Raw genomic sequence first — 25,784 nt, 5'->3', positions numbered from 1 at the left:
TGTATGGTTCTTGGAGTACCAATATGTCTATGTCATTTTCTTCTAATTTGAGCTTGATCTGATCTACAACCGCTCTTGCTCTTGGAGCATTCAATTGGATGAGATTTAGAGCCCTAATCACGTTTATATTTCAATCTGGCCCATAATTGGTCCTAGATTGTATAAGTTTTACCACTTTTTTATAGCAGGGGCATTTGTCATCCCTGATGCTGTGTGCATAGTCAGTCAGCCGTGCTGCCTTGCAGGTAGCACATTTTGGCTGCTGAGACTTATTTTTGCAGCATTTGTAATCGTGGCCAGTGACCACAGACAGGTTCTTTTTGACTGCAGTTCCTGGCAGTATGACCATACTTATGACATTTAAAATTGTATGGAGAAATGTTCCCTGAATCCACTTTTGTATGGAGAAATGTTCCCTGAATCTATGGCTGGTCCAGCTGGAATTCTTTTTAACAGCGAAAATTTTGCCTTCATTCATTTTACTAACCCCTCTCAGAGACGTCAATCGGGTCACCCCTGAAGTGCCTGGTTGCCAAGCTCTGTAGCCAACATAACTGAAGAGTCTTTTTTCATACAGTTGACCTTTTATGAATTTCACCATGCAAGTTGCCTGTCTTTGGATCCTTTCGAGAAGCTCAATTTTTTAGAGAAGTTTCCGTACTTGGACACAGTATTCCAAAAGTAGTTTACAATTGCCTTATACAGTCATATTATGATCTCTCTATCTCTACAGGTTTTGTTTTTGATTTAATAATACTTTATTAAACACCAGTGGTCCAAGAACTGATCCTTGGGGAATTCCACTTCTGATGTTACACCAATCTAAAGAATATCCATTGATCACAACTCTCTGCATTCTGCCTTGTAGTCACTCTGCAATCCCAACATGTTCCAGTAACCTCTCATAAGGGACTAAGTCAAATGCTTTGCTAAAATGCAAATAAACTATATCAAAATTGTTCCCTTCATTCAGCTCATGAGTAACTGTGTCAAAATAGCTAATTAGGTCAGTTAAATATAATTTTCCCTTAACAAAACCATGTTGTGTGTGCTTCAGAATGCACATTTCTTTCTAAATGTCCCTGAATTGCACTCTCTTAATCATAGCTTCTAAGACTTTCTCTACCAGTGAAGTCAGACTAACCAGTCTGTAGTTATTGACTTCAGTCTTAGAATCACCTTTATGTATTGCAATACACTGGCACTTCTTCAATCTAAAGGAATCGCTTCCAAGTCCAATGATGCCCTTATAATTAACCTCATTGGTTCAATATACTCTCTAGCCATCTCCAAGTACTGCATACAGGTCTATACGACTGATTTTAGTTCTGCAAAGAATGAAGTCATTCTTGGACTCAGCATCTGCAAAATAACTGTTTGAGAGGAAATCCAACTAAAGTATTTAAGGCTTTAAATGAATTGAGTAAACTAAATGGTGGTGATCATTACTTTTCTTAGATGACAGACATATGCACAAGGGTCAAATGCTTTGGACATATGTTTAAACTGAAAAAGGATGGTTGCAGGATAGATGTGCAAAAATTTGTATTCAGACAAAGAGTAACTGACTGTTGGATAAAACTTCCATCTGGTGTTTTAGAAGTGGGTAGTCTGAATAAATTTAAGGAAAGATTAGACAAATTATTAGAGATGTACAGATGATGGGGAAATTTTTTTTTTTTTTTTTTGCTGACACTGTATACACTTAATTCCTTGCTTCATATGCCACTACTAATACTCATCTACAGTATTATTAAATCAAGAAAACACAGAAGAGATATTTTTATTTTCTCTCACATGTTTTTGTCACCTGCAGGAATTAAATTGAGTGCAAGGATTTTAATGCCTACAGCAGGGCAGACTGCTTTACAAACAAGTTGCCCTGGTACTTTACTACTTTTAAACAAATGGAATCTTCCATTTATTTAAAAGATCAGACACTATCATGACAGCCTGCTTTGGGACTCTCCGATCCCTTGTCAGATAGCAAGTTGTCACTAGTGACAATTTTCTGAAAAGACAGTGGTAAAGAAGTTGTTCAATGTGAACAACTTCTTTCCACTATATATGAAGTGCTACAGTATATATAAATTTAGAACTTCAAAATTTAAAAATAGCTAATACTATTTTGGCTTTTTCAAATTGATGTAAAGCAGGATTTTCTCACGCTCTCATTTTTTTTTTTTTTTTTTTTTTTTTTTGTGGCAGAAAAGATTTATTTAAAAGTTGCTGCATTGTAATATAGTGACATGCTGTTTAAAAATAAGCAGTTACAATTTTTCCAGCCACAAAAACATAAGAGAAGTCTAGTAAGGTCTCTGCTTTTCATCATTATTAAAAGGCCAAAACTAGATTACCTATTTTATAATTTAAGTTCAAATTCAGGCACTGCTGTAACAGAAATATCAGAAATATAGACTGATAGTCAGAAATAAAGACTATTAACAGCAATACTGCCAACTTTATATCACAAAAACTAATAATACATAATAATATGAGATGCTTACATGTTGTTGTAAGCATTTGTTGACTTACTCTTGTATTATTTAATTATTTCTTTAATACATTTTTATACTTCAGGATACAACATTTTATGTGTTTTGATTACTACTTGGAAAATAATTAAACAATTTGTGGGTTAAGATCAGAAATCTGTGTGCAAGGATTTTTTATTTTTTAAAAGACCAAAAAACAGTTTAATAACTTTATTCATACAAAAGTCTATGCAATTATAGGCATTGTGCTAATCCTCAATCAAGTCTGTGAGAATATTGGTATTTAATATACTAAACTATTTATGAGAACCAAGAGGGTGTATAGATACATAAAAATCATATGGGTGCTGCACCCAAGGTTCAGATGGGCCTCATCTGGTTGGCAGGCTGCCTGTTGGTGACCACTGGTTAAGTGTTTTCAAAAACAGGTTTCAGTCCTTGAAGCAAATTTCATTTAAATTAGAGAAAAATTGAATGAAATTAAAGAGCAGATAAATTAAGTCAGCACTGAAATGTATGGACAATAATTCTCTTACATGTTGTTGTAAGAGAATTTTTGCCCAACAAAATCAATTTTACTGTCTTATATGAGGTTTGTAAGGAATTATGTAGCAAAATAAAAACAAATAATGATAAAAGGCACTTCATACTATATGTTGATTTAATGCAAATTTATTACCAGTGAGTTGTATGGTAATTTAAGCATGTCTAATGGAAACTACAAAGAAATGAAGGAAACATAACAAGGAAGACAGCATGAAAATTAAAATTATATTACTAAATCAGACATTTCGAAAACTCTAATATTCATGGTTTATTTCATTACCTGTCAAGTCTAGAATTTAATGCATAAAAGTAAATTCAAACTAACCTCAGGCACTTCCCCTAGAAGCCATCTGCAGTCAGGGGTAAAACTTGCTGGTCTATTACAAAGTCGATCCACTTGCACTTCTCCCAGGGATGGAATACGAAACAACATCTGTTCCAGCAAAACATCTAATCATATAGAAGGAAAATACATCATTTAGTTTATGCTTTTTTATGTCATTTAAGAAGAATTAAAAAATTCAGTTTTAACAAGAATTAAATTCACTGCATATGTTGTAATAAATGTTTTGTAATAAAATTGTGAGATTGTGTCCAAAATATGTAGGAAATTTGTGTTAATTGTTACTTGCCTTGATCATTTTCACATCTAACAGAGATTATGATTTTGTGGAAATTTGTTTCTAGAATCTGAATTTTTAAAATTTTCTTTCTTATGTTCATAGGTGTGTTAACATACGTGCATAAAGCACCTACTGTCTTCACCATGTTCATCCATCTGTCCACATGTAATAACTCAACTTCTAACAGATGGATTTTCATAAAATTTCATATTTGGCTCTTTTATAAAAATTTATCAAGCCAACCAAATTTTATTAATATTGCATCAATAGAAATCCAGCAATTATTATTTTTTGCTCATCTGTCTACATGTAATAGGGTACCACTAGGAGCCAAGTAGCCAGAGAGAAACATACTACTTACACAAACCAGACATTACACTTTTCTAGCTTTTACAGAGATTCTGTACTTCACAAAGTACTATGGCACAGATGTGAGAAACCACCGGTGGTGCCTTCTGAAAAAAAAAAAAACACTCTGCCACTATGTCTACATGTAATAATTCAATTCCTGGTGGATGGATTTTCATGAAATTTTATATTTGGCTCTTTTAGAAAGATATGCCAAGCCTTACCAAATTTCATTAAAATCAGACCAATAGAAATCCAGCAATTATTATTTTTTTCCCCATAAAAATCACATAGGCTATCTGCATACCATATATTGGCTGAAGATCTGGATATATTTATGAAAAAAATAAATAAATAAAATAAATAAATTATGTTTGTTGCCATGCTCTAATTGGAGAAATGAATGAGCAATGTGGCAGATGTGTAGAAATGAAATGCCTTCAGTTTGTGCCATAAAGTTATTTTTTGCAGATGTTTCTTTCTTTCTTTTCTTTTTTTTCATTTTTATAAATCTTATTATTACTATTTGCTGATGTGCCTGAAATGTAATGCACTACATACATTAACTAACTTGTTTTATATACAGTAATACCCCGAAGTTACGCGATAGGTGGGTCCGACGAAAATCGCGTAAGTCGAATTCGCGTAAGTCGGGGTACAACTTTGCATATAAATACATATAAATTTTGCTTAATTGGGACCAAGGACTAACAAAAACACTAGTTTAGAAGAAAAATATTAATAAAATTGCAGTTCTTTATACATATTAATACAAAATATGTATTAAAAAAAACAAATGACTTACGTAAAAAAGTTATTTCGATGGCTTCATAAAATCTAACAAATTCGTCTGACGACACAGCGCGTTCTTTTTTTCACGCAGAATTTCTTCGTAGCAAGCTAATAATTTTTTTATTCCTTGCTTTGTAGCTATAACGCGTCCTTCGTTGGAGTCTATGTTTTCTAAAATTTTTAAGCCCTTTACAATTGAGCCCTTTTCAATTTTCAACCTGTCAAGTTTGCAATTGTCATGTGCTTTTCGCCTTTGCTTCATTTAGGCCTGTAGCACGTGCAATATCACATGGTCTTTCATTTCGCTCAAAGCGTTTCACAATTTCATATTTTTTCTCTATCGACAGAAGTGGACTGGCCATAAGCCTTACCGGGGAATCCCCGGTGGGCCAGTGTGATTTTGGCCATAAACCATAGTATGACGCCACTATAAATTTTCCCGGGTAAGAAGTTTTGACCCAGTCCGCCTCTGTTTATCGATAATTGCTTTTCTTTTTCTCTCTGAATCTGCAGTGTCTTCACCAGGACGCTTCCTTTTCACACCTTTTAATTAAGTATTTTACTCATTTTTAGGGAATAAAGCACAATTACAAAACGAGGAGGCACGCTTGATACGCATAAACAAAGCTGCGCGCATGTAGCAACTGAATAAACAACACCATAAAGGCAGAGATACACTATTAACACCTCACATTTCTAGGGGTTACTACCATAAAACAATAAAAATCCAGTTGCGTTTCTGCTAGTGAAATCTGTTATAAACTGGTAGTAAACTCGATCTAATTGCATTTGCGATTATACCGATAGCTGGAATTGTGTTGGTTTTTACGTTATTATGGTGAAATGTGTTTCCCCTTCACTGATATAAAAAACATAAAAGCAGCAAAGTTGAATTTTGTTCATCTTTCGCTCTCATTCTCCGCCGTCGCACCGTATATCGATAACATATGAAAAACGACCTTGAAGATAGTGGGCGGCAGCGTTGCCAAACGAAAAAAATCAAGAACCGCGTAACTCCGAGTTCGCGTAAGTCGGGGTAGCGTAAGTTGGGGTATTACTGTATTTAATTTCTGCTTGCTGAAATGATGCTTACATACATGGATGTATACATATGAACCCTTATAGATAGCATAGTGGTTACCACCATTATTCTTTTATGTGGTGCAAAAAGAACTGACAGCAAAATGAGTTTTCTTGCTCTAGTAAATTAAAAAAAAAAAAAAAAAAAAATTGGAATTTCTGTTGTTCAGAATGAAAACTGTTTTTATTGTTTGTTGTTTGTTATTTGGATTTTAGGAGCATTAGCAACTAAGGCCATATTGCTCCGGGATATGTGGTGATCATTCTCTGACCTTTCCACATCCTTCGTATTTGGTGGTGACGGGCTCGAACTCCGGTCTAATCAAGAAGCGTGTGCTACGCACTACTGCTCCTTCCCACCTGGCTACGGAGGCGCCTGTTTTTATTGTAACTGAAAGATATTAGGAGAATTACTTTTATCAGACAGTACTAGAAATATTGGTTATTTTCAATTTATACTTTTGCCCCTTGACACTCCTGTAATGTAATTAATAAGAAATTTATCTTTAATTCGAAGTATGGCACATATTTCTGTGATATTTTATGTTAGGAATGTGATGAGGTGTTTTTTACATTAGGAATTTGCTGTGGCATACTTATTATTTTTTAAATTTTCTTTCTTATGTTCACAGGTGTGTTAACATATGTGAATTCTACTTTGCTACCAGAGGGTAGTAGTGATCATTATAATAGCATTTTTCAGAGTTGAATGCTTCACTTGTAAACATGTCTGAATGTAGTATGTATTATAAGCTTAACACTTCAGAAAAATATAAAATATTAACAAAATAGAAAAAGAGTAAACAGGAAGTCAGATATCACTAAGGAATATGGAATTCTGCTTAACACACTGTCCACATATTCTGAAGAACAAGGAGAAGACTGTGGAATTCACAAGAGAGACAAAGGAAATGACTTCGCAGCTGATCTTCCTCAATCTGTATTAAAGTGAAACAACAATAGCTTGGAAACTATTTTAAGATTTAAAGTTATTTTTAGATTAAAGGTGAAGAAACATCAAAGGCGTGTCAAATGTTCACTTTTAATAAAGAGTGAACATTTATACTTTTTTTGCAAGTGTTAAGCTTATATACATACTACATTCAGACATGTTTACAAATTGCATTTTTGAAAATATAAGAGACAATGGCTTACAACAAAAGGAAAGCACTGTTTGGTTAATTTTCTGGTAGAGATCACATTCACAAAATTCATATTAGGTATGGTTCAGGCAAAGGAAATTCCCATGTTTATATAACTGGGAAATTCAAGTTATAGAATTTCCCCCAGTAAAAAGGAAGAGGGAATTAGATAACTCAAAGTAATTTTGACACTCCTTAAAATATGAATTATCCAAGCTCTACTGCATTAAAATGGCAGAATGATGCAAAGATTATGAAGTATCTGTTTCCAAAAAAAAATAATAAAATAACAAAATGATAATAAAATAAAAATTAAACAAAAAGTTACTTTTTGACTAAGGCTAAATATTCTAAAGTCCAATATTCAAATTAAGGAAAAATATGTAGATATTTTTCCTTAATTTGAATGTTGGACTTTAGAATTTAAGCATCTATATAGGAGTCTGTTTGAATTATTTAAGACCATAAAAGGGTTTTAGCAGACTTAATTTGAATCTGTATTTCCTTGTATATATATATATGTCAAATTAAGTCTGCTAAAACCCTTTTATGGTCTTAAATAATTCCAACAGACTCCTATATAGATGCTTAATTTCAAAACTTGGCAGCTTACAGAACCATAGTCTCTTTCTGTATGAGTAACTCTGTCAGCCACAACTAATTTTGTTTCCAGCCATTAAAGAAAGTTAAAATCTGTTCTGAAATGAGGTCTTCAAGCCTGAATACAATAATAAAAATGGGTGTGCCACTGATTTGTATAGCATTAGCACGAGTAGAGACATACGTCGCAAGAAAGCAAGATTATATAGCATCAGCCAAAAAAAAAACTGTTTCACCCATCCATACACTTCAAAAGTTTGTCTAGTTGAGCCTTTTATTTAAGCTGTCAACTTCCACAACAACAGATGGAAATTTGTTCCAGCAATCAACCACCCACGGCTAAAGGCAAATTTCCACACTTCTATTCTACAACTCTCTAACCTAAATTTAAATTTATGTCCACTCAGGTGATTAATCTGGCAAGAGGAAGAATCCCATCAGCATTGAGCTTGCTCAAACCATTCAAGGCCTCATACATATCAATCAGATCACCTAGCAGGTACCTAGTCTCCACACTCTGCAATTTGCAAAAGTTAAGTCTTTCTTGGTAACAAAACCCTTTGTTCCACTAACTAATCCCATTACAATTCTCTATACTCATTCCAGCAGCACTACATCTTTCCTAAAATGATGCCTCAGGACCTGTATGCATCACACAAGGTGTGGTCTGAATACTGCCTTATACAAGGGAACAATCACCTCCTTATCCCTGCTAGAAAAATTCCTATATATCATTGACATGACACCATGAGCTACTCTTGCAGAATGTCTGCGCTGCTCAAAAAAAATTCATACCTGACTGCACAATTACCCCTAGGCCCTTTTCATTCTCTACAGTCCTGAGTGTAGTACCACACAGTTGGTACATTGCTCTGGGGTTACTGTTACCCTTATGCAGTACTTTACATTTGTCAATGTTAAACTTCAGTTGCCACCTCTCAGCCCATCTGTTCAACTTTTCTAGATTCTGTTGCAGTAGTATACTATTATTACTGTCATTAACAACCCTGACAACCTTCGTATCGCCTGCATACTTAGACATTAATCCTGATATACCTTCATCAATATCATCGATAAATACAGAAAACAACACGGTACCCAACACCGATCCCTGGGGGACTCCACTAATAACATTAGTCCACAAAGAGCATTGTCCATTGATTACCCCTGTCTTCTCCCACTCAACCATCCTTTTATCCATTGCAACAACTTGCTCTTAATGCCATATGCTCCGATTTGTACAGTAGTCTTCCATATGCAACAGTATCAAAAGTTTACCTAAAATCCAAGTACATTATATCAAAATTATTTTTTGCATCAGTTCCTTTATGACCACATCATAGTACCAATCAAATGTGTCAAACAAGACTTACCCTTAACAAATCCCTGCTGTCTGAACTATAACTGCAGTCTTGTCTAGTCTAGATGATCTTGCAGTGCTTCGTTAACCAGTGACTCCATTATTTTCCTTAGAACAGAAGTTAAACTAATAGGTCTGTAATTACTCGTTACCTTTCGATCCCCCTTTGTGAACTGGGGATACATTTGCACATCTTCAGTCCATGGGAACCTCCCCTGAGTCCAAAGATGCCCTCATAATCATGACTAAGGGTCTGCTTACTTCCTTTGCTGCCTCCTTTAATATAACTGGATAATCCCATCCACCCCAGGTGCCTTTCTTATATTTAACTTCAACAATTTCTCCTCCACTTTGCTCTCAGTTATTACATAATCATTTAACTCCTTGTTAGAATCTGATAAACTTCTGGCCTCCACTTCCCTACAGAATTCCTCATGTGTGAATGTAGATGCAAAATACTCATTCAGTTTGTCAGCTACCTGAGGAGAATCATCGACAATTGAACCATAGATATATGAGGTGGACCAATCTGATTCATACTGTTTCTTCTAGAGTTTACATGAGTAAAGAAGTCTTTATTGTTTTTCTTTGCCAAAGATTTCTCATAATCTGCATTTACTTGCCTAACCTCCTTTGTCAAAGGAGGTTAGGCAAGTAAAGCTTTCCTTCTCTGTCAAAAGTCTCATTAGTTCTTCTGACATCCATTTAGTCCTAAACCTTGAACAGTATTTTTTAGTTGGTATGAAAATTCTATTAGCTTCCCAAATTAATTTCTTGAATGCCTCCCATTTAGAATTTGCTGTTGGTAACATCGTCAGTTGGTCCCACTGTATAGAATTTAAAAACTGTCTGAGACCTTTAAAAAAGCAAAAACCCTTCCCTTTACCCCTGATGGTAGTTACATCTTTGAGTAAATCCAACTTCAGTACACTGTGATTACTGCCACCTAGTGGTTCCTTTATCTGCAGATTCTTAATGCATAAATAATCACTGGTAGTAATCAGATCAAGAGTATTAATCCCTCTGGTTGCCTCTTGAACTTGCTGCTGTAGAAAACAATCATCCAATAAATCCACAAAAGTCTTGCTAGAGTGCGAGTGACCAACCACAAGTTTCAGTCTATACCTGGGAAGTTAAAATCATCCATTATAAGACAATCTGATTTACTGGCCCACTCTATTTCTCTGTACAGTTGTGTGTTGTACTCATCAGAGTAACTAGGCCTGTAATACACTCCTCATTTTAGGAAGGATGTAGATTTACTTGAGCATGTGCAGAGAAGGGCAACAAGATTGGAGGGGAATGAAGGGATCCTCTTACCAAGAGAGGCTTAAGTTCTGCAAACTACAATGGCTGGAGACTAGGCACCTGCACGGTGATCTGATTGAGGTGTATAAGGCCTTGAATGGATTGAGCACACTGAATTCTGATGGGATCCTTCCACTTGTTCAGATTACGAACCTAAGGGGGCATAAATTCAAATTAAGAAAAGACAGATGTAGAATAGATGTGTGGAAATGCCAGGGTGGCCAAGTGGTTAAGGCACCAGTACCTCTGAACCTAGAATTCAATTAACTTAAAAAAATCCATGCTGTGACTGCAGTATAATTGCATGCCTGTCCAAATGGTCCTGCATTACTTCTTTAACCAGTGATTCATTATTTTCCATGGAACGGATGTTAAGTTAATGGATTTGTAATTACTGATAGAGCCTTTTGATTCCCTTTATGAACTGGGGATATATTTGCACTTTTTCAGTCCATAGGGACCTCCCCAGAATCTAAGGATGCTTTCATAATTATGCTTTACTATGGGAATATGGCACCATGTGGAATATCTTTTTTAGTTTCAAGGATTTCGATAAAAATGAAGTGCTTCCCAGTAATTCTACGTGAATAAAGTAAATGTGCAAGGTTTTGTAAAGAAATAATGGAAAATAAGTGAGTTTTTTCCAGAACAATCCATCCCTATGCTTTACTATGGGAATCAATCCTCCCTATGCTTTACTATGGGAATCTAATGACATGTCGATTCACTGATTTCATATGAAGGATTTCTATAAAAACGAAGTGTTTCCAACTATACCTGCGAGAATGAACTAAATTAGCCCCTTTTTTTAAAGAAAGACCAGAAATTAAATGAGTTTTTTCCAGAAAAATCACCCCATTGCTTTGCTTACCTCCTTTGCTGCCCACCTTAATATAATTGGATAGATTCTATCTACCTCAGGTGCCTTTTTTATGTCTATCCTCAACAATTCTTCCTCCACTTTCCTTTCAGTTATCACAAGGTCATTCAGCTCCTCGTTAGAGTTTGATAAACTTTTGGCATCCTCTACCCTAAAGAATTCCTCATGTGTGAATGTAGATGCAAAATACCTATTCAATTTGTCCACAACCTGAGCAAGATCAGCAAGAGTTAACCCATGAACATCAAGTGGACCAAAGGGATTTAAACTCTTCCATCTAATGTTAATATAAGCATAGAAGTCTTTGCTATTTTTCTTTGCATTCTTTGCCAGAGACTTCTCATAATCTACCTTAGCTTGCCCAACCTGCTTTGTGAATTGATTACAGACTAATTTATATATACCATAGGCTTTTATACCACCTGACAATTTATACGCATCCTATGCACTTTTCTTCTCTGCCACATGTCTCGATAGTTCATCTGACATCATTTAGGCTAAGCCTTGAACAGTATTTCTTTGTTGGTATGAAAAGCCTAGTAGCTTCTTTGATAGCTTCTACTAGTTTCATTAAAAACATTTTGTCGTGACAGGTGATCATGATAAAATGTCCTTGTCAGCTCTGCATGAGTAAAAGCATACCATTTCTATTACTTTTGTTTTTAATTTTCACAAAATTCATATGCTTTAGAAAACTGGAACCTAGCTATTTGATAAATCTAGATAAAGTGCGATGAAGTTGGTTTTATGGAAACTAACTTTATCATATTAAAGACTGAAAAAAAAAAAAATGAAAATTAAGCACAATTATACCATATGTAAGAAATATCAATGCTCATCAAGGGAAATTCTAACCCTCACAGTGGAAGCATTTCTGAAATTCTCATAGTGAGTGCTGAATTTATTTATCAACTCATTATGAATTTATTTATCAATTTCTAATTTGTATGTATAATCCATCAGTAATTTATAAAGTTACATGGTGTACCTTAGTAATCATAACCTAGTTGCTGGTGCATCATTTCTTACACATGGTATAACAGCATTTAAATTTTTTTTTTTGTCTTTAAGATAGTAATAGTAATCATCGCATGTGATGCAAGAAAGCAAGTGTATGAGCTTATGCGGCATCAACCAAAAAAAAAAAATTCACACAACCGCTCCCTCTAAATGTTTGTCCAGTTCCTCCATAAATTTATTTAACCTATCAACTTCCACAACGACAGATGGAAGTTTGTTCCAGCAATTAAACACTCACTGGCTAAAGGAAAATTTCTGCACATCTTTGTTTGTTTGTTATTTGGTTTTTAGGAGCATTAGCAACTAAGGCCATATTGCTTCGGGAATATGCGGTGGTCATTCCCTGGCCTTTCCGCATTTTCCGTACTTGGTGGTGACGGGCTCGAACCCTGGTCTAATCAAGAAGCGTGTGCTACGCACTGCTGCTCCTTCCCACCTGGCTACGGAGGCGCCTTCTGCACATCTATTCTACAGCTGTCTTTCCTCAATTTTAAACTCTGTCCCCTTAGGTTCATAATCTGAACAAGTGGAAGAATCCCATCAGAATTCTGTGTGCTCAACCTATTCAAGGCCTTATACACCTCAATCAGATCACCTCGCAGATGCCTAGTCTTCAGCTGCTGAAATTTGCAGAACTTAAGCCTCTCTTGGTAAGAGGATCCCTTCATTCCCCCTCATCAACCTTGTTGCCCTTCTTTGTACACACTCAAGCAAATCTACATCCTTCCTAAAATGAGGGCTCCAGACCTGTATGCAGTACTCAAGGCTGTCCTGACCATTGCCTTATACAGTGGGACAATCACCTCCTTTTCCATGCTAGCAAAATTGCTGTATATCATCGACAAAACCCCATTACCTGCTCTTGCAGCCTGTCTGCATTGTTCAGAAAACTTCATATCTGACTGCAAAATTACTCCCAGGTCTTTTTCATTTTCTACCACCCTAAGTGTAGGGTGGTAGAAAATGATTTCATTCTCTGCACCCCCAGAGGAATGTATCACACAGCTGGTACATTGCTCTGGGGTTACTTCTACCCATATGCAGTACTTTGCATTTGTCAAGGTTAAACTTCAGTTGCCACTTGTCAGCCCAACTTTTCTAGATCCTGTTGCAGTAGCACAATGCCATCACTGTCATTAACAACCCTGCCAATCTTTGTATCATCTGCAAACTTCAACACTAAGCCTGATATACTTTTATCAATATCATTGATAAATATACAAAACAACAGTGGACCCAACACCAAACCCTGTGGGACTCCACTAATAACATTAGTTCACGAAGAGTAGTGCCCATTGATTACCACCCTCTGTCTTCTCCCACTCAACCATCCTTTTATCCATTGTAACAACTTACCCTTAATACCATTCTGCTCCAATTTGTACCGTAGTCTTCCATATGTATGATGGTACACCATGCATTATCTTACATTCCATTAATCTAATCACAACCTCAAACCTAGAGAAAACATCAGAAACAGAGTATTTTAAAATGAATTTTAGACTGCACAATACAGATGACCTTGCTTGACATTTTGGGCATAATTACAATGAAATATGTTATACACTAATTGGCATATGAGAAATATATGCCAGTTGGTTTACAATGTATGACAAGTTACTAAAAAACTTTTTGTTTAAACTATTACCCTTTCAAAAGTGGGTTTCTCAACTGTGTGTATGTGACTAAGGGTGATTTTTTTTCAATTGAAGATTCAATTTTTTTTCAATTACAAACTTGCAGATTCAAGGAATCTGGAAGTTTGTAAAAATTGAAAAATTACATACATAAATATTTTTAAATATTAATTTTGTCATATTTTGAATTTATAGCCAAATATTGGAGTGGGATTACTCTCAAAATCAAAACCATTCTTGTAAAAAAAAAAAAGTAAAAAAAAAATTAAAAAGTAGTCATCACTTATTCCTTTTCTTAGAAGTAACATCTATGTTTATACATGTATTAATTCAGTTTAATCAACTTTTGGATCTGAAGCACAGATAGTTTCTTCAATTTCATCTTGTTTAAGCCAATATCATTTAGAATCTCATTGAAAGGGTATGCTCTCCTATGTCAATCTTTGAATAGTTTCAAGAGAATCTGCATATATATATATATATATATATACAGGCAGTTCTCGCTTTACGAATTCCTGGGTTTACGAGTTTTTTTTTCCAAAGTATCAAGTATCAACAAAATTGAAAATATGAACTTTAATTGCAAAAAATAAATGTTAAACATTCATAAATACTGCATTTCAAACCATGCGCATAACTATACAATACAGTGTACCCAGCTTTACGATATTAATCCGTTTCAGAGACACCATTGTATCATGAAAATATCGTAATGTGAACCCAATAACACATTGTTTTTTGGCAATTCATTCCACGACCTTAGAAGTTGAAATTTTTGCTATATAACTCTCTAAAAGGTTGTTTTTATAGTGCAAATTGTATTAGTTACCAATTCAAATCAATAAAATGCACTACACTTTCATTGTTATCATATGTTCTGTTATAAGAACCAATTCTGAAAGCCTTTGTGACATTTTTCTAAAGGATATTTCTGGAGGTCACGACCATAAAACAATAAAATCAATTTGCACTTTCTGGTTTATTAGGCTTTTCTGTTACTGCAAGCATAAACGAGTAGTAAACTTGATCTTGCAGTTGCGAAAATACCGATAGCTGGAATTGTGTGGTTTTTTTGAGTTATTACAGTGAAATGTGTTTCCCCTATACTGAAATCATCAATCGTATAAAAAACATAAATAAATATTCAGAATCTTCTCTTCATTCCTTTTTTTTTAGCTTCGTAAACTTATTACTCCACGCAAATCGTGTTAGTTGCAATTTGTGCATTCCGTTAAATGCTTATGCATCTATTGAAATTTATAAAGAAAATAGAGATTATTTTGGAAACAAACGTCTCTTGAAGCATTTCTGAAGAAGACAACTTCTTGTGCAACAAACCAATGAGTGCCGAGCCAATAATAAGTGATCAACAAGTGTGCATTTAGTCGATGATGAAGAATAAACATTCTTTAAATCATAAATAATGTCATGAATCAACAGGGCTTACCTTTATTTTTTGATATAGGAAGCTTCTTTTCCAACTCTCCTTGTCCAACTCGCTAATAATTCATGGGGAAGGCGATGTCAATTTTGCAAAACATTGTCATAAAGTTAGATTTTGGAGGTCTAAACGGGCTAATAATTAAGGATCGATTTTACATTTTGGTCCTGTGGCTGGAATTTTGAGTTAAATTTAGGGGTCTAATAATTGGGTAAGGGGCGGGGGTGGGGGTAGGGGTTGGGGTTATTCTCTACATTCCTTACATTCCTCAAAGGAATGTAGAGAATAACCCCAACCCCTACCCCCACCCCCGCCCCTTACCCAATTATTAGACCCCTAAATTTAACTCAAAATTCCAGCCACAGGACCAAAATGTAAAATCGATCCTTAATTATTAGCCCGTTTAGACCTCCAAAATCTAACTTTATGACAATGTTTTGCAAAATTGACATCGCCTTCCCCATGAATTATTAGCGAGTTGGACAAGGAGAGTTGGAAAAGAAGCTTCCTATATCAAAAAATAAAGGTAAGCCCTGTTGATTCATAATATAATAGAATATAGGAATTATCGAGCACGTAATAGCTCTCTAGTATCAAATCTAATAAATAATGTCATAAGTAAGTCATAATTTCTTCATTATTATAATTTGCTTGATTTTACAGGCTATGTTTTAATTTCTTTGGATAAATCAATCATTGTTTAAACATAAATTAATTAGCTAACTAATTTCATTGTTCAGAATGTAACCCCTATTTTTAACATTATGTCTATGGGATTTAATTTCCGCTTTACGAGTGCAAGCTATGAACGAATTAGCTCATAAAGTCAAGAACTACCTGTATATACAGACATAATTTATTGATACTGCATTAAAAGAGCCTGCTAAACATATACAGCAGACTCTCGATTTATTGGGATCAGATTAACCGGGAAGTGGATTAACTGGGTCACTTCAAGACCCCAAATTAAAAAAAAAAAAAAAAATATCAACCAGAAATCATAAAATTCAAGTAATAAATATAAAGGTATAAAAAGATGTTTTGCAAGTCATAAATAAGCAACAAGAAGTGGCGTTATAAGTCATCATTTGGGAAATTAGTGTACCTATTATCTTGCACCCCTTCCAACTCTTCACACAAACCACTCAAAAAAAAAAAAAAAAAAAAAAAGAGAGAGACCAAATGTTTAGTTTGTTTTAGTGTGTTGTCGATTGTTGTGTTTCGTCGCACTGCAAAAGCACAAATTTTTTTTCGTTATTTACGTTAGGGTGTTGGAATTTTTTTTTTTATAGTAACTAAATTTTCTTTTTTTTTTTTTGTTTAGAAATTGTGAAAATGATGGGCAAATGCAAGAGTTGTGCTTTCAATTAAACAAAAACTTGAAATTATTCAAAAGTTTGAAAACGGCATCCGTTAAATCTCTAAAGGACCATTATAATGTTGATGACCAAACCATACACGACATTGTAAAATATAAAGGGAAGCAACGTATTGGACAATGAGTAGTACTTGGAAAGTTTTTTTCATTTTTTTATCTATTGGCATACTTTTTACATAGGTTGCTGAACATTTTTTCGATACAGTAGTTCCACAACTTATGTAGCATCGGACTTGCGTTATGCTATTTATATTTTTTTCTTTTAACTAAAGATTTCAGTGAAGGGGGGCACACATTTCACTATAATAACTTAAAAACCCACAGAATTCCAGCTATTGGTATTATCGCAAATGCAATAAGATTGAGTTTACTACCCGTTTATAATTAGATGCACTAACAGAAAAGCCCAGTAACTCAGTAAGTGCAAATTGTTTTTATTGTTTTATGGCAGTGACCTCCAGAAATGTGCTTTAGTAAAATGCGAGCTCACATGCGGTGAGAATAGCAAGTTTTTGCCTTAACCCTGTGAAGTTCTTTTTAGAAAATTTAATTTTGACTGTTATCGTGGTGTCGACTAAGAGAATAAGTGACAGCTGTACTAGTAAATCTATCAAGAAAAGGAAAGTGATCGAGTTGGATCAGAAAATTAAAATAATAAGGATGTATGAAAATGGCCAAACATTAACAAGTATCATGCGGAATTCAGATCTGTCAGTGGCAACGGTGAACACAATAAAGGAGAAAGACAGAATATGAGAAGAGGTGAAGCAATCGGTACCAATGAAGTCAACTATAATAACCAAGGCTACGAAATACATATCAGTTTTTACACTACAATAACATGCGTTTTTTCTTCCTTTTATGTTTTCTTTTCTTATGTGCCACTCTGGCTACTTAACCGCTGTCCCCAGATAAAATTTTTAACTGAACTAATTAAAAATATATAACTATTTTTCTTCATTCTTCTGAGGATATTATGTGGTTTTTGTAATTTTGATACAGGGATATAGTAGCAATATTTTTTTAGCCATTCCCAAGTTACATAAAACTGGACTTATGGAAGAAGTCCTGGAACATATCTCTTACATATGTCGGGGACTTACTGTATTTTTGGATTAACAGGGAAATTGATTATCCAGGAATTTTTTTACCATGTATCCTGGAAAATCAAGCGTCTACTGTATATATGTTTTTCATATGAGGAAGAAACATGTAATAAATTGTGTGCCGCTTATTTATGTGTGTGCGTGTGTGTGTGTGTGTGTACACACACACACACCAATATATAGGTAGTTCTTGACTTGACGAGTTAATTCATTCCTAGCGTGCACTCGTAAAGCAAAAACTTGTAAAGCGGGAATTTATTTCCCATAGCCAAGGTTAAAAATAGGGGTTATGTTATCAACATGAAATTAGTTAGCTAATTAGTTTATGTTTAAACAATGATTGATTTATTGAAAGAAATGAAAACATAGTCTGTAAAATCAAGCAAATTATAATAATAGAGAAATTATTTACGACTTACAAATGTTAAAGAATGTTTATTCTTCATCATCATCGACTAAATGCATACTCGTTGATCACTTTTTATTGGCTCGGCACTCGTTGGTTTGTTGCACAAGGAGTCGTCTTCTTCAGAAATGTTTCTCAAGAGGCGTTGTTTCCAAGATAATCTTCTCTTTTAATTATAAATTTCACGATTGCATGCATAAGCATTTTTTAATGGTACACACAAATTGCAACTAACATGATTCGTGTGGAGTAACAAGTTTACGAAGCTTAAAAAAAAGCAATGAAGAAAAGATTCTGAAAATTTATTCATGCTTTTTATACGATTGAAGATTTCAAATTTAAGGAAACACATTTCACCATAATAATGTAAAAAACCACACAATTCCAGCTATCGGTATTGCAAATGCAAGAAGATCAAGTTTACTACCCACTTATAATTGCTTGCAGTAACAGAAAAGCCCAATAAACCGGAAAGGGCAAATTGTTTTTATTGTTTTATGGTTGTGACCTCCAGAAAAGCGCTTTAGAAAAATATCACAAAGGCGTAATTGATTCTTATATATGATAACGATGAAAGTGTAGTGCATTTTAATGTTTTGAATTGGTAACTAATACAATTTACAAACCACACTCAGGACCTTTTATATGGCCTTAAGGTTACGCTCGTGACCTTAAAAATGACATTTTAGAGAGATAAATAGCTTAATTATACAGCAAAAATTTAAACTTTCGAGATCTTGAAACGAATTACCAAAAAAAACAATGTGCTAATGGGTTCACATTACTATGGTGTCACATTACTATAGGCTGGAACTGATTAATATCATAAAGCAGGGTACACTGTATTCTATAGCTATGCACATGGTTTGGAATGTGGTATTTATAAATGTTTAACATTCATTTTTTGCAATGTTCATATTTTCGATTTTGTTGATACTTGATACTTGGGGAAAAAAAAACTTGTAAACCCAGGAACTCGTAAAGCAAGAACTGCCTGTATTATATTTAATCATTCAGAACTGAAGTATGATATATCTTATGAAACATGTTATGTGTTATGTTATGCATGCATACTAGCAAAAGAGTTAACTAAAATTACATGGGGAAACTTACGAAACTGATCCCAGTCCTCTGGTAGGGGCTGAAAAGTTTCTGGAACTTCTTTTAAATCAACTGGTTTGGATGTTGGCTCAAAACCACCAGCTAAGTAACGACCATTATTTTCTCGTACATAGAAATAACCATCGAAATCACGGATTACTATGAAATAAGAATAAATTACAAAAACAAAAGTAAATAAATGCATAATTCTAACTTATTTTTGTCAGCACACTGTGTTAATTTTTAAATATTGATTAATTTTTAATTAAAATTAATTAAATCAAAGTTAATTTTTAATAATTAATTAGTAGCAAAGGCTTTCAAGCACACCTCTTAATCTGTATTTTTTTACTGAAGTTCAAAAAGAAGAGGTAAAGCTGAAGGTTTAACTGCATTATTAACTAAAACTATGCCCAGAGGAAGAAAGAGTGCACCGCTCTTTCCTCTGGTTGTCTTCCATAAAATCTCATGTAAACACGAAAACTAAAAATGTAGGGTCAGAAGCTAAGAGCCCAAACAGAAGACCTTCGATATAATTCATTGTCAGTTGGCTAAGTGGGATAAATGAAGGTAAGGTTTATACAGTGGCTCTGGTTCCCATGGTGTGTCACGCTAAACATGTGGGAATTTGAAGTGTGCAAAGTTAATTTAGAGTTAAGTTTTATGATCTTGTGTAAACACGAGAGTAAAAATTAACTCTAAATTCTCATGTTTACACAAGAGCATATTACCATCACAATGGTTTTAAGACCAACCAAGGGGGCATCAAGCTTACACAACATGTACAGTCATATAATCACAACCCATTAATTTACTCCGCTATCACCCTAATTAAATTAAATTCCAATTATAGGATATTTCAATATAAAGCCCTAGCAATAGAATGGTTCTGGAACAATACATCACTTGAAATATTAAACACAAGACCACCAACTGGTTTCTCACCAATATGAAACCTTGTGCAAATTCCTACGTGTTTAGTGTGATGCACCATGGGAACTAGAACCACTATATAAACCTTACCTTCATTTATACCACTTAGCCAACAACAATGAATTATATCAAAAGTCTTCCGTTTCGGCTCTTGGCTTCTGATGCTACATTTTTAGTTTTCTCGTTTATATGAGATTTTATGGAAGACAACTGGAGAAAAGAGTGGTGCACTCCTTCTTCCTCTTGACATAGTTTTAGTTAATAATGCAGCTAAAGCTTCATCTTTACCTCTTCTTTTGAACTTCAATAAAAAAATATGGATTAAGAGGTGAGTGCTGAACAAATTTAGCCTTTGCTATAAATTAATTATGAAAAATTAAGCACTTTTAACTATAAATTTTTTTAACAATTAATTTTTAAATAATTGATACATTTGGACAAATGACTAGATGACATGGTAAACCAAAATATTATAAACACTATTATATTGTATTTATCCATTACAATATTATATTGTAATGGATAAAAGTTTCAATATTACTTCAGGTATACACAATCAAATCCAGCGCATCCGTAGCCAGGTGGGAAGGAGCAGCAGTGCGTAGCACACGCTTCTTGATTAGACGGGGGTTCGAACCCGTCACCACCAAATAAGGAGGATGCGGAAAGGTCAGGGAATGACCATCGCATATCCCGGAGCAATATGGCTTTAGTTGCTAATGCTCCTAAAATCCAAATAACAAACAAACAAACAATCAAATCCAGAGATAAGCATTTTTTTATTTACTTTATTTTTTCCAACTATTCCTTGATTCTTTTGACAGAAAAATTGAACAAAGTGATACTAATGAGAGATAAATAAAAATATATGTCACTAAGAAGGGAAGTTACTGATTAAACAACCTAACCTTGGTGGTAAGGTTACATTCAACTGTAACCTTATTTTTTAACTTTATAACCAACTTCCATGGTATTCTGCAATACATTTTATCACAAATATCAAAGACAAGTTGATCACAGAATTCAACACACCTCTGGTAAAGCAAAATGAACATTTTGCATATGTGTTGTAGAAGTATACTAAATGTGTAATCATAGTACTGACTCTTTTAACATTTATATAACATTCTGAAATATCTTTGAATACAATCAACCTTTTCAAAAAACATTTATTAGAAGGTTAAATCATTATTCATTAGATGACCTAAAAACCCTACCTTGGGGGGTGGGCCTTTTGAATATTACAAGGCAGTATTTTAAATCTCACTCAGCAGTATGGTAGGTTAAATCAATTTGTTTTCCATATATGTGTTTCCTTTCTACCTGCTACGCTAATTTCTTTTTTTTTTGTTCCCATCGATGAGACCATTAAGTAATTTAGCAGAAAGGTATGCAGATTTGATATGCCAAGTAGCCATAATTATTATTATTATTATTATTAGCCATATGGTGCAAGGAAGCTTGAGGCTTATGCTGCAGAGAGAGAGAGAGAGAGAGAGAGAGAGAGAGAGAGAGAGAGAGAGAGAGAGAGAGAGAGAGAGAGAGAAAATCAGAAATAGAAGGGAATCACCAAGAAAGCAAGAAAGAGAAGAATGATGATATCCAGCTCAGGACTCTGGGTTTGCCAAGCCCATACTCACCAGATGTGAGCCCCTGGGGTAACCAGATTGAGCCTCTATATTGGGTGATTCCATGTCAAGTGGCCTAATTTTGAAGATGGTCCCTGCTCGGCCATCTTCAATTTTGTTGAACTTGGTGTAGATGTTTAAACAGGTTTCAAATGAAACTGTGCAAAAATTCAGTTTAAAATATAGTACGCTTGAGGCATTGACACCTTTTTTGTGGAGGTCACTTGTGTTATGCGGGGCAAATCACAAAACATTTTCAGAGTTTTAAGTGTTACTGTTGCACAACCTTGAGATGTAGTGCTCTGAAACTTGTTATACCTAGCAAAACTTTTGGTGTCTAGGCTCAAAAACCTTCATATTTTTTACAAAGCGGCCTAAAACTGGCACCAAAAATTTGTCGCAACAAATTTAAGCAAGACTTTTGAAAGTCATAACTTTGAAATAAAAACCTTTGGTACCTTCTTATTGGGGCGTTCCATTTAACATCTGCATAAATTCAGTCTAACTAAATATGAGCTCTTATACTTGTTTGCTGGCTGAGTTATTTTCCTTCAAAGATAGACTCAAAATTTTAAAGTCAAAATTTGACCTATATTTAAAGGCAAATATCTTAATGTGGGACACCTTCAATTCTCTCGTTTTTGCCACCAATGGAAAGAGCAGGTTTTAAGCAACAAGAATCATGGTTTTTCAGTTTTGTGTCTTAAACAAGTTTAAGGCCTAAAAAATGGCTTTAAACATTTTATATTTTCCACATAATATTTGCATACTTATTTGATGGTGCAGTTTCACATCTCAATAAGGACAGAACTATTGCATTTATAAGAGTGAAATTTTCTGCAATTACTCTGCCCTGTTTAAGGAGAAAGGATATATTGCCAATGCACAAAAAGATCTGTATTTTTTTACAATGGGGATGTAAATGGCAAGAAAAGAAATTGCATGGGTTTCTTTAGTGCAAGTTCCCAAGCCTGAAAAGTGGTCTTTATTCAGGATTCTAAGCATAAAGATGATGTTCTATTGGTTTCTGAGCTTGAAAGAAGTTATCACTGCAACAAAATTTATTTAAAATACAATACAATTTGAAATAAGTAAGTAAGTATGAAGATATTGAATCATTGCTTCGCAATGGAATGGAATTTTTCATTGATGGTTGATATTACTACTTCAGGCAAACTATATTGTTGTTCCATTGTTGTTGTTTTTGGAGCTGGAAGATTGGCAATAATTTGTTGTTTAGGAATCCAGCAGACATCTTGTCTAGCAGGCCAGTGAAATGAATGAGCTGCTCCATGAGTATGCATGAAATTTAACGATACATCATGTTCTTCAAATGAAATTTCAGAAATATTTCCAATCCACCAATTACTGTCATAAATACAGGCAATGTATTGGCCAGGTTGTAAATTAACAATTGGCACATATTGAATATTGGTTTTACTAGTCTGATCCACATGAGCTATAAAGTGATGATGGTGTGTCATTTGATACTCTGAAAACACGAATCTATCTTGCATCAATAGGAATGAAGTGATGATTTTCTCTTGTTCCATCAATAGTATGACTGTCTATGAATCTTTTCTCTTGAAATGGCCTTACTTGCTCAATTTCCTCTTTAGAAACAAAACAGAATTTTATTCCAGCCACATACTTGTCACAAAATTCAAACATGTTTCTTGGTGTTAGGATTTGGTTTTCAATTGGGCATTGGAGACTTGCATGTGCTGCCAATCGTTTTATTGTTCCATCACACGGTGACTTGCCATGGCTAGTGCCAAAGAAATTCTATTCAGCACTAATATCAAAATCCTTCTGATGATGGCACAAGTTAATAATATGGCGCCTCCGTAGCCAGGTGGGCAGGATCAGCAGTGCGTAGCACACGCTTCTTGATTAGACCGGGGTTCGAGCCCGTGACCACCAAATACGGAGGATGCGGAAAGGCCAGGGAATGACCACTGCATATCCCCAGAGCAATATGGCCTTAGTTGCTAATGCTCCTAAAAACCAAATAACAAACAAACAAGTTAATAAAATTCTTGTATTGAGCTGCAGAACCATTTATTGAAGTAGTAAATGTGCCTGATTTCTCTCGCGAAACTCTTCAAATATTCAATTAAGTTAGTTAGAAAAACATGCACTGCAATTGTGTCATGTCAAAGGCAATCACTGATTATGCAGAAACTTATATTCTAAAGTTCAACATCCTTGTAATAAATGATAAATGGATGCAATGTAGCCTGGCTATTCTCCCAGTGGAACCCTTGAACAGCACCTTGAACAACAAATGAATAAGTTTCTGCAAAATCCATCAAGATGACCAATTCTCCTGTCATTAGGCTTTCCTTTGTTGACTTCAAATGGTAGCTTTGATGTTTAGCAATGTAGTGATGACAGAAAAGGTTAAATATCTTTGTACTCAACTCTTCAATAAAATCTTCTGTTTTTAATTGCTTTGTGTCCAGTGTATCTCTGTTAGTGAGTATTCATTGCTTGAATTCAATAATATCTTCTGGTTCATTGTTTTCAAAAATATTCTCGAGAAACTTTTTAATTCATTTATTCCTGGTCATTTTTCACACCGATGAAGCATACAGTCTTTTCACTCCAAATCACAGACTGTTTTACCAATGAGAACCTTGTGATCACATTCAACAGGACTTGCTGCTAGCATTAACATGACATTTTGATGGCTTGTGCATACACATACAGAATGTGTTCCTGGTGCACCAACTGTGACACACCACTTGGTGTCAAAGTTCACAAAATTTAGAAAATCCAATGTCAGATCCATTTCTATCTCGATGGGTTATAAACATTTCCTTCAAGTTGCTGAGTAGTAGTCATTTTTGCATTTGCATTTTTATTCCATCTGCATTGCTAATGGAAATGTAATCTTTCTTTCCAGGGCATATCTGACTAAATTCATCATCTTCAAAAAATTCCATCACCTTTTGCTTTACTTGCTCAGAAGCTTTTTTCCTTGCTTTTTTCCAGATATGGCCATGATTCCTTCTACTTTAAATTTTCTAGCTTTCTTGACCATTCTTTCTGAGACACTAAACTCTTCCATTGTTTTATTTATGGACCAACTAACTGCTAGTGTTAAAATTTGAAGCTAGTGTTAATATTTGAAGTATTTCTGAATGACTTGATAGCATCAACTTTTCTTTCAATTCTTTCAGCAGCTCATTGTAATCTAAACAATTTCCACACTGATGACTTGCACTTGGCTCCATGATGTTATTTGGATCCAAGCCACCAACAGATGCAGTTTTACTGGCAATTACATCTTTTACTTGACTTGCCTTCCTTTTGGCATAGCCTTGAGTCTCTCTTAGCATTCGCTTAAATTTCAGAGGAGAAATACCAATAGCCATCAAACTTGTGTTCAAGCTTTCAGTCACATGCATTTTGTCATCATGGTTTGATCCAGATGAAGTTGTGTTCCTGTTGCTGCTTTTCGGCTGTTAAACTCTTTTTGGCACAGCTGCTGGCCTGGTTTTATGTCTACCTTTGTTAGGTTTTTCAGGTAGTCTGCCACTGACAAATCAATTGGTTGTAAACTTTTTTTCACCATATGATTTTTCTTCTAGAAAGGATTGCAACATGAACACTGCAAAAATTCAAATTTTGTCAAAAGCAAAGCTTCATGATGTAGACAAATTGTCTTCTTCACCTAGTTTTAATCCACAATGTCAACCTATCAGCTGTTATCTTCAAATTCAAATTCTTTATATAATTTTAACCCAGTTTTGCATGTATAGGAAATCACATGACATTTAGAATTATCCATATGACTGATGGTGCATGAGTACAGCTTATCTCCAGCAAAATCTTATAATTCCACGGCTTTCATGCTGACTAATAAGGGCTGGACGTTTCTGCAAGAAATGAAAACTTAATTAACTTTATTACAGTCAAACAATAAAAAATTGAGGAACAAAATACACAAACTGT

At 34.5% G+C, this 25,784-nt stretch overlaps 1 protein-coding gene across 1 annotated transcript in view; it reads right to left on the bottom strand.

Annotated features, from left to right (window-relative positions):
• LOC150089900 (pyruvate dehydrogenase phosphatase regulatory subunit, mitochondrial-like) overlaps positions 1–25,784 on the bottom strand; it is a 197,592-nt gene that overhangs the window by 86,008 nt on the left and 85,800 nt on the right. The window contains 2 exon segments of the mRNA XM_090368894.1: positions 3,367–3,491; positions 19,276–19,422. Coding sequence (XP_090225020.1) covers positions 3,367–3,491; positions 19,276–19,422 — 272 coding nt within the window.

This window comes from Mastigoproctus giganteus, chromosome 2, assembly GCF_048544385.1.
Source record: "Mastigoproctus giganteus isolate SK-2022 chromosome 2, ASM4854438v1, whole genome shotgun sequence".
NCBI lineage: Eukaryota > Metazoa > Arthropoda > Arachnida > Uropygi > Thelyphonidae > Mastigoproctus > Mastigoproctus giganteus.
The sequence above is the reverse complement of the archived record's forward strand: the minus strand, read 5'-3'. Positions and strand labels throughout refer to the sequence as shown.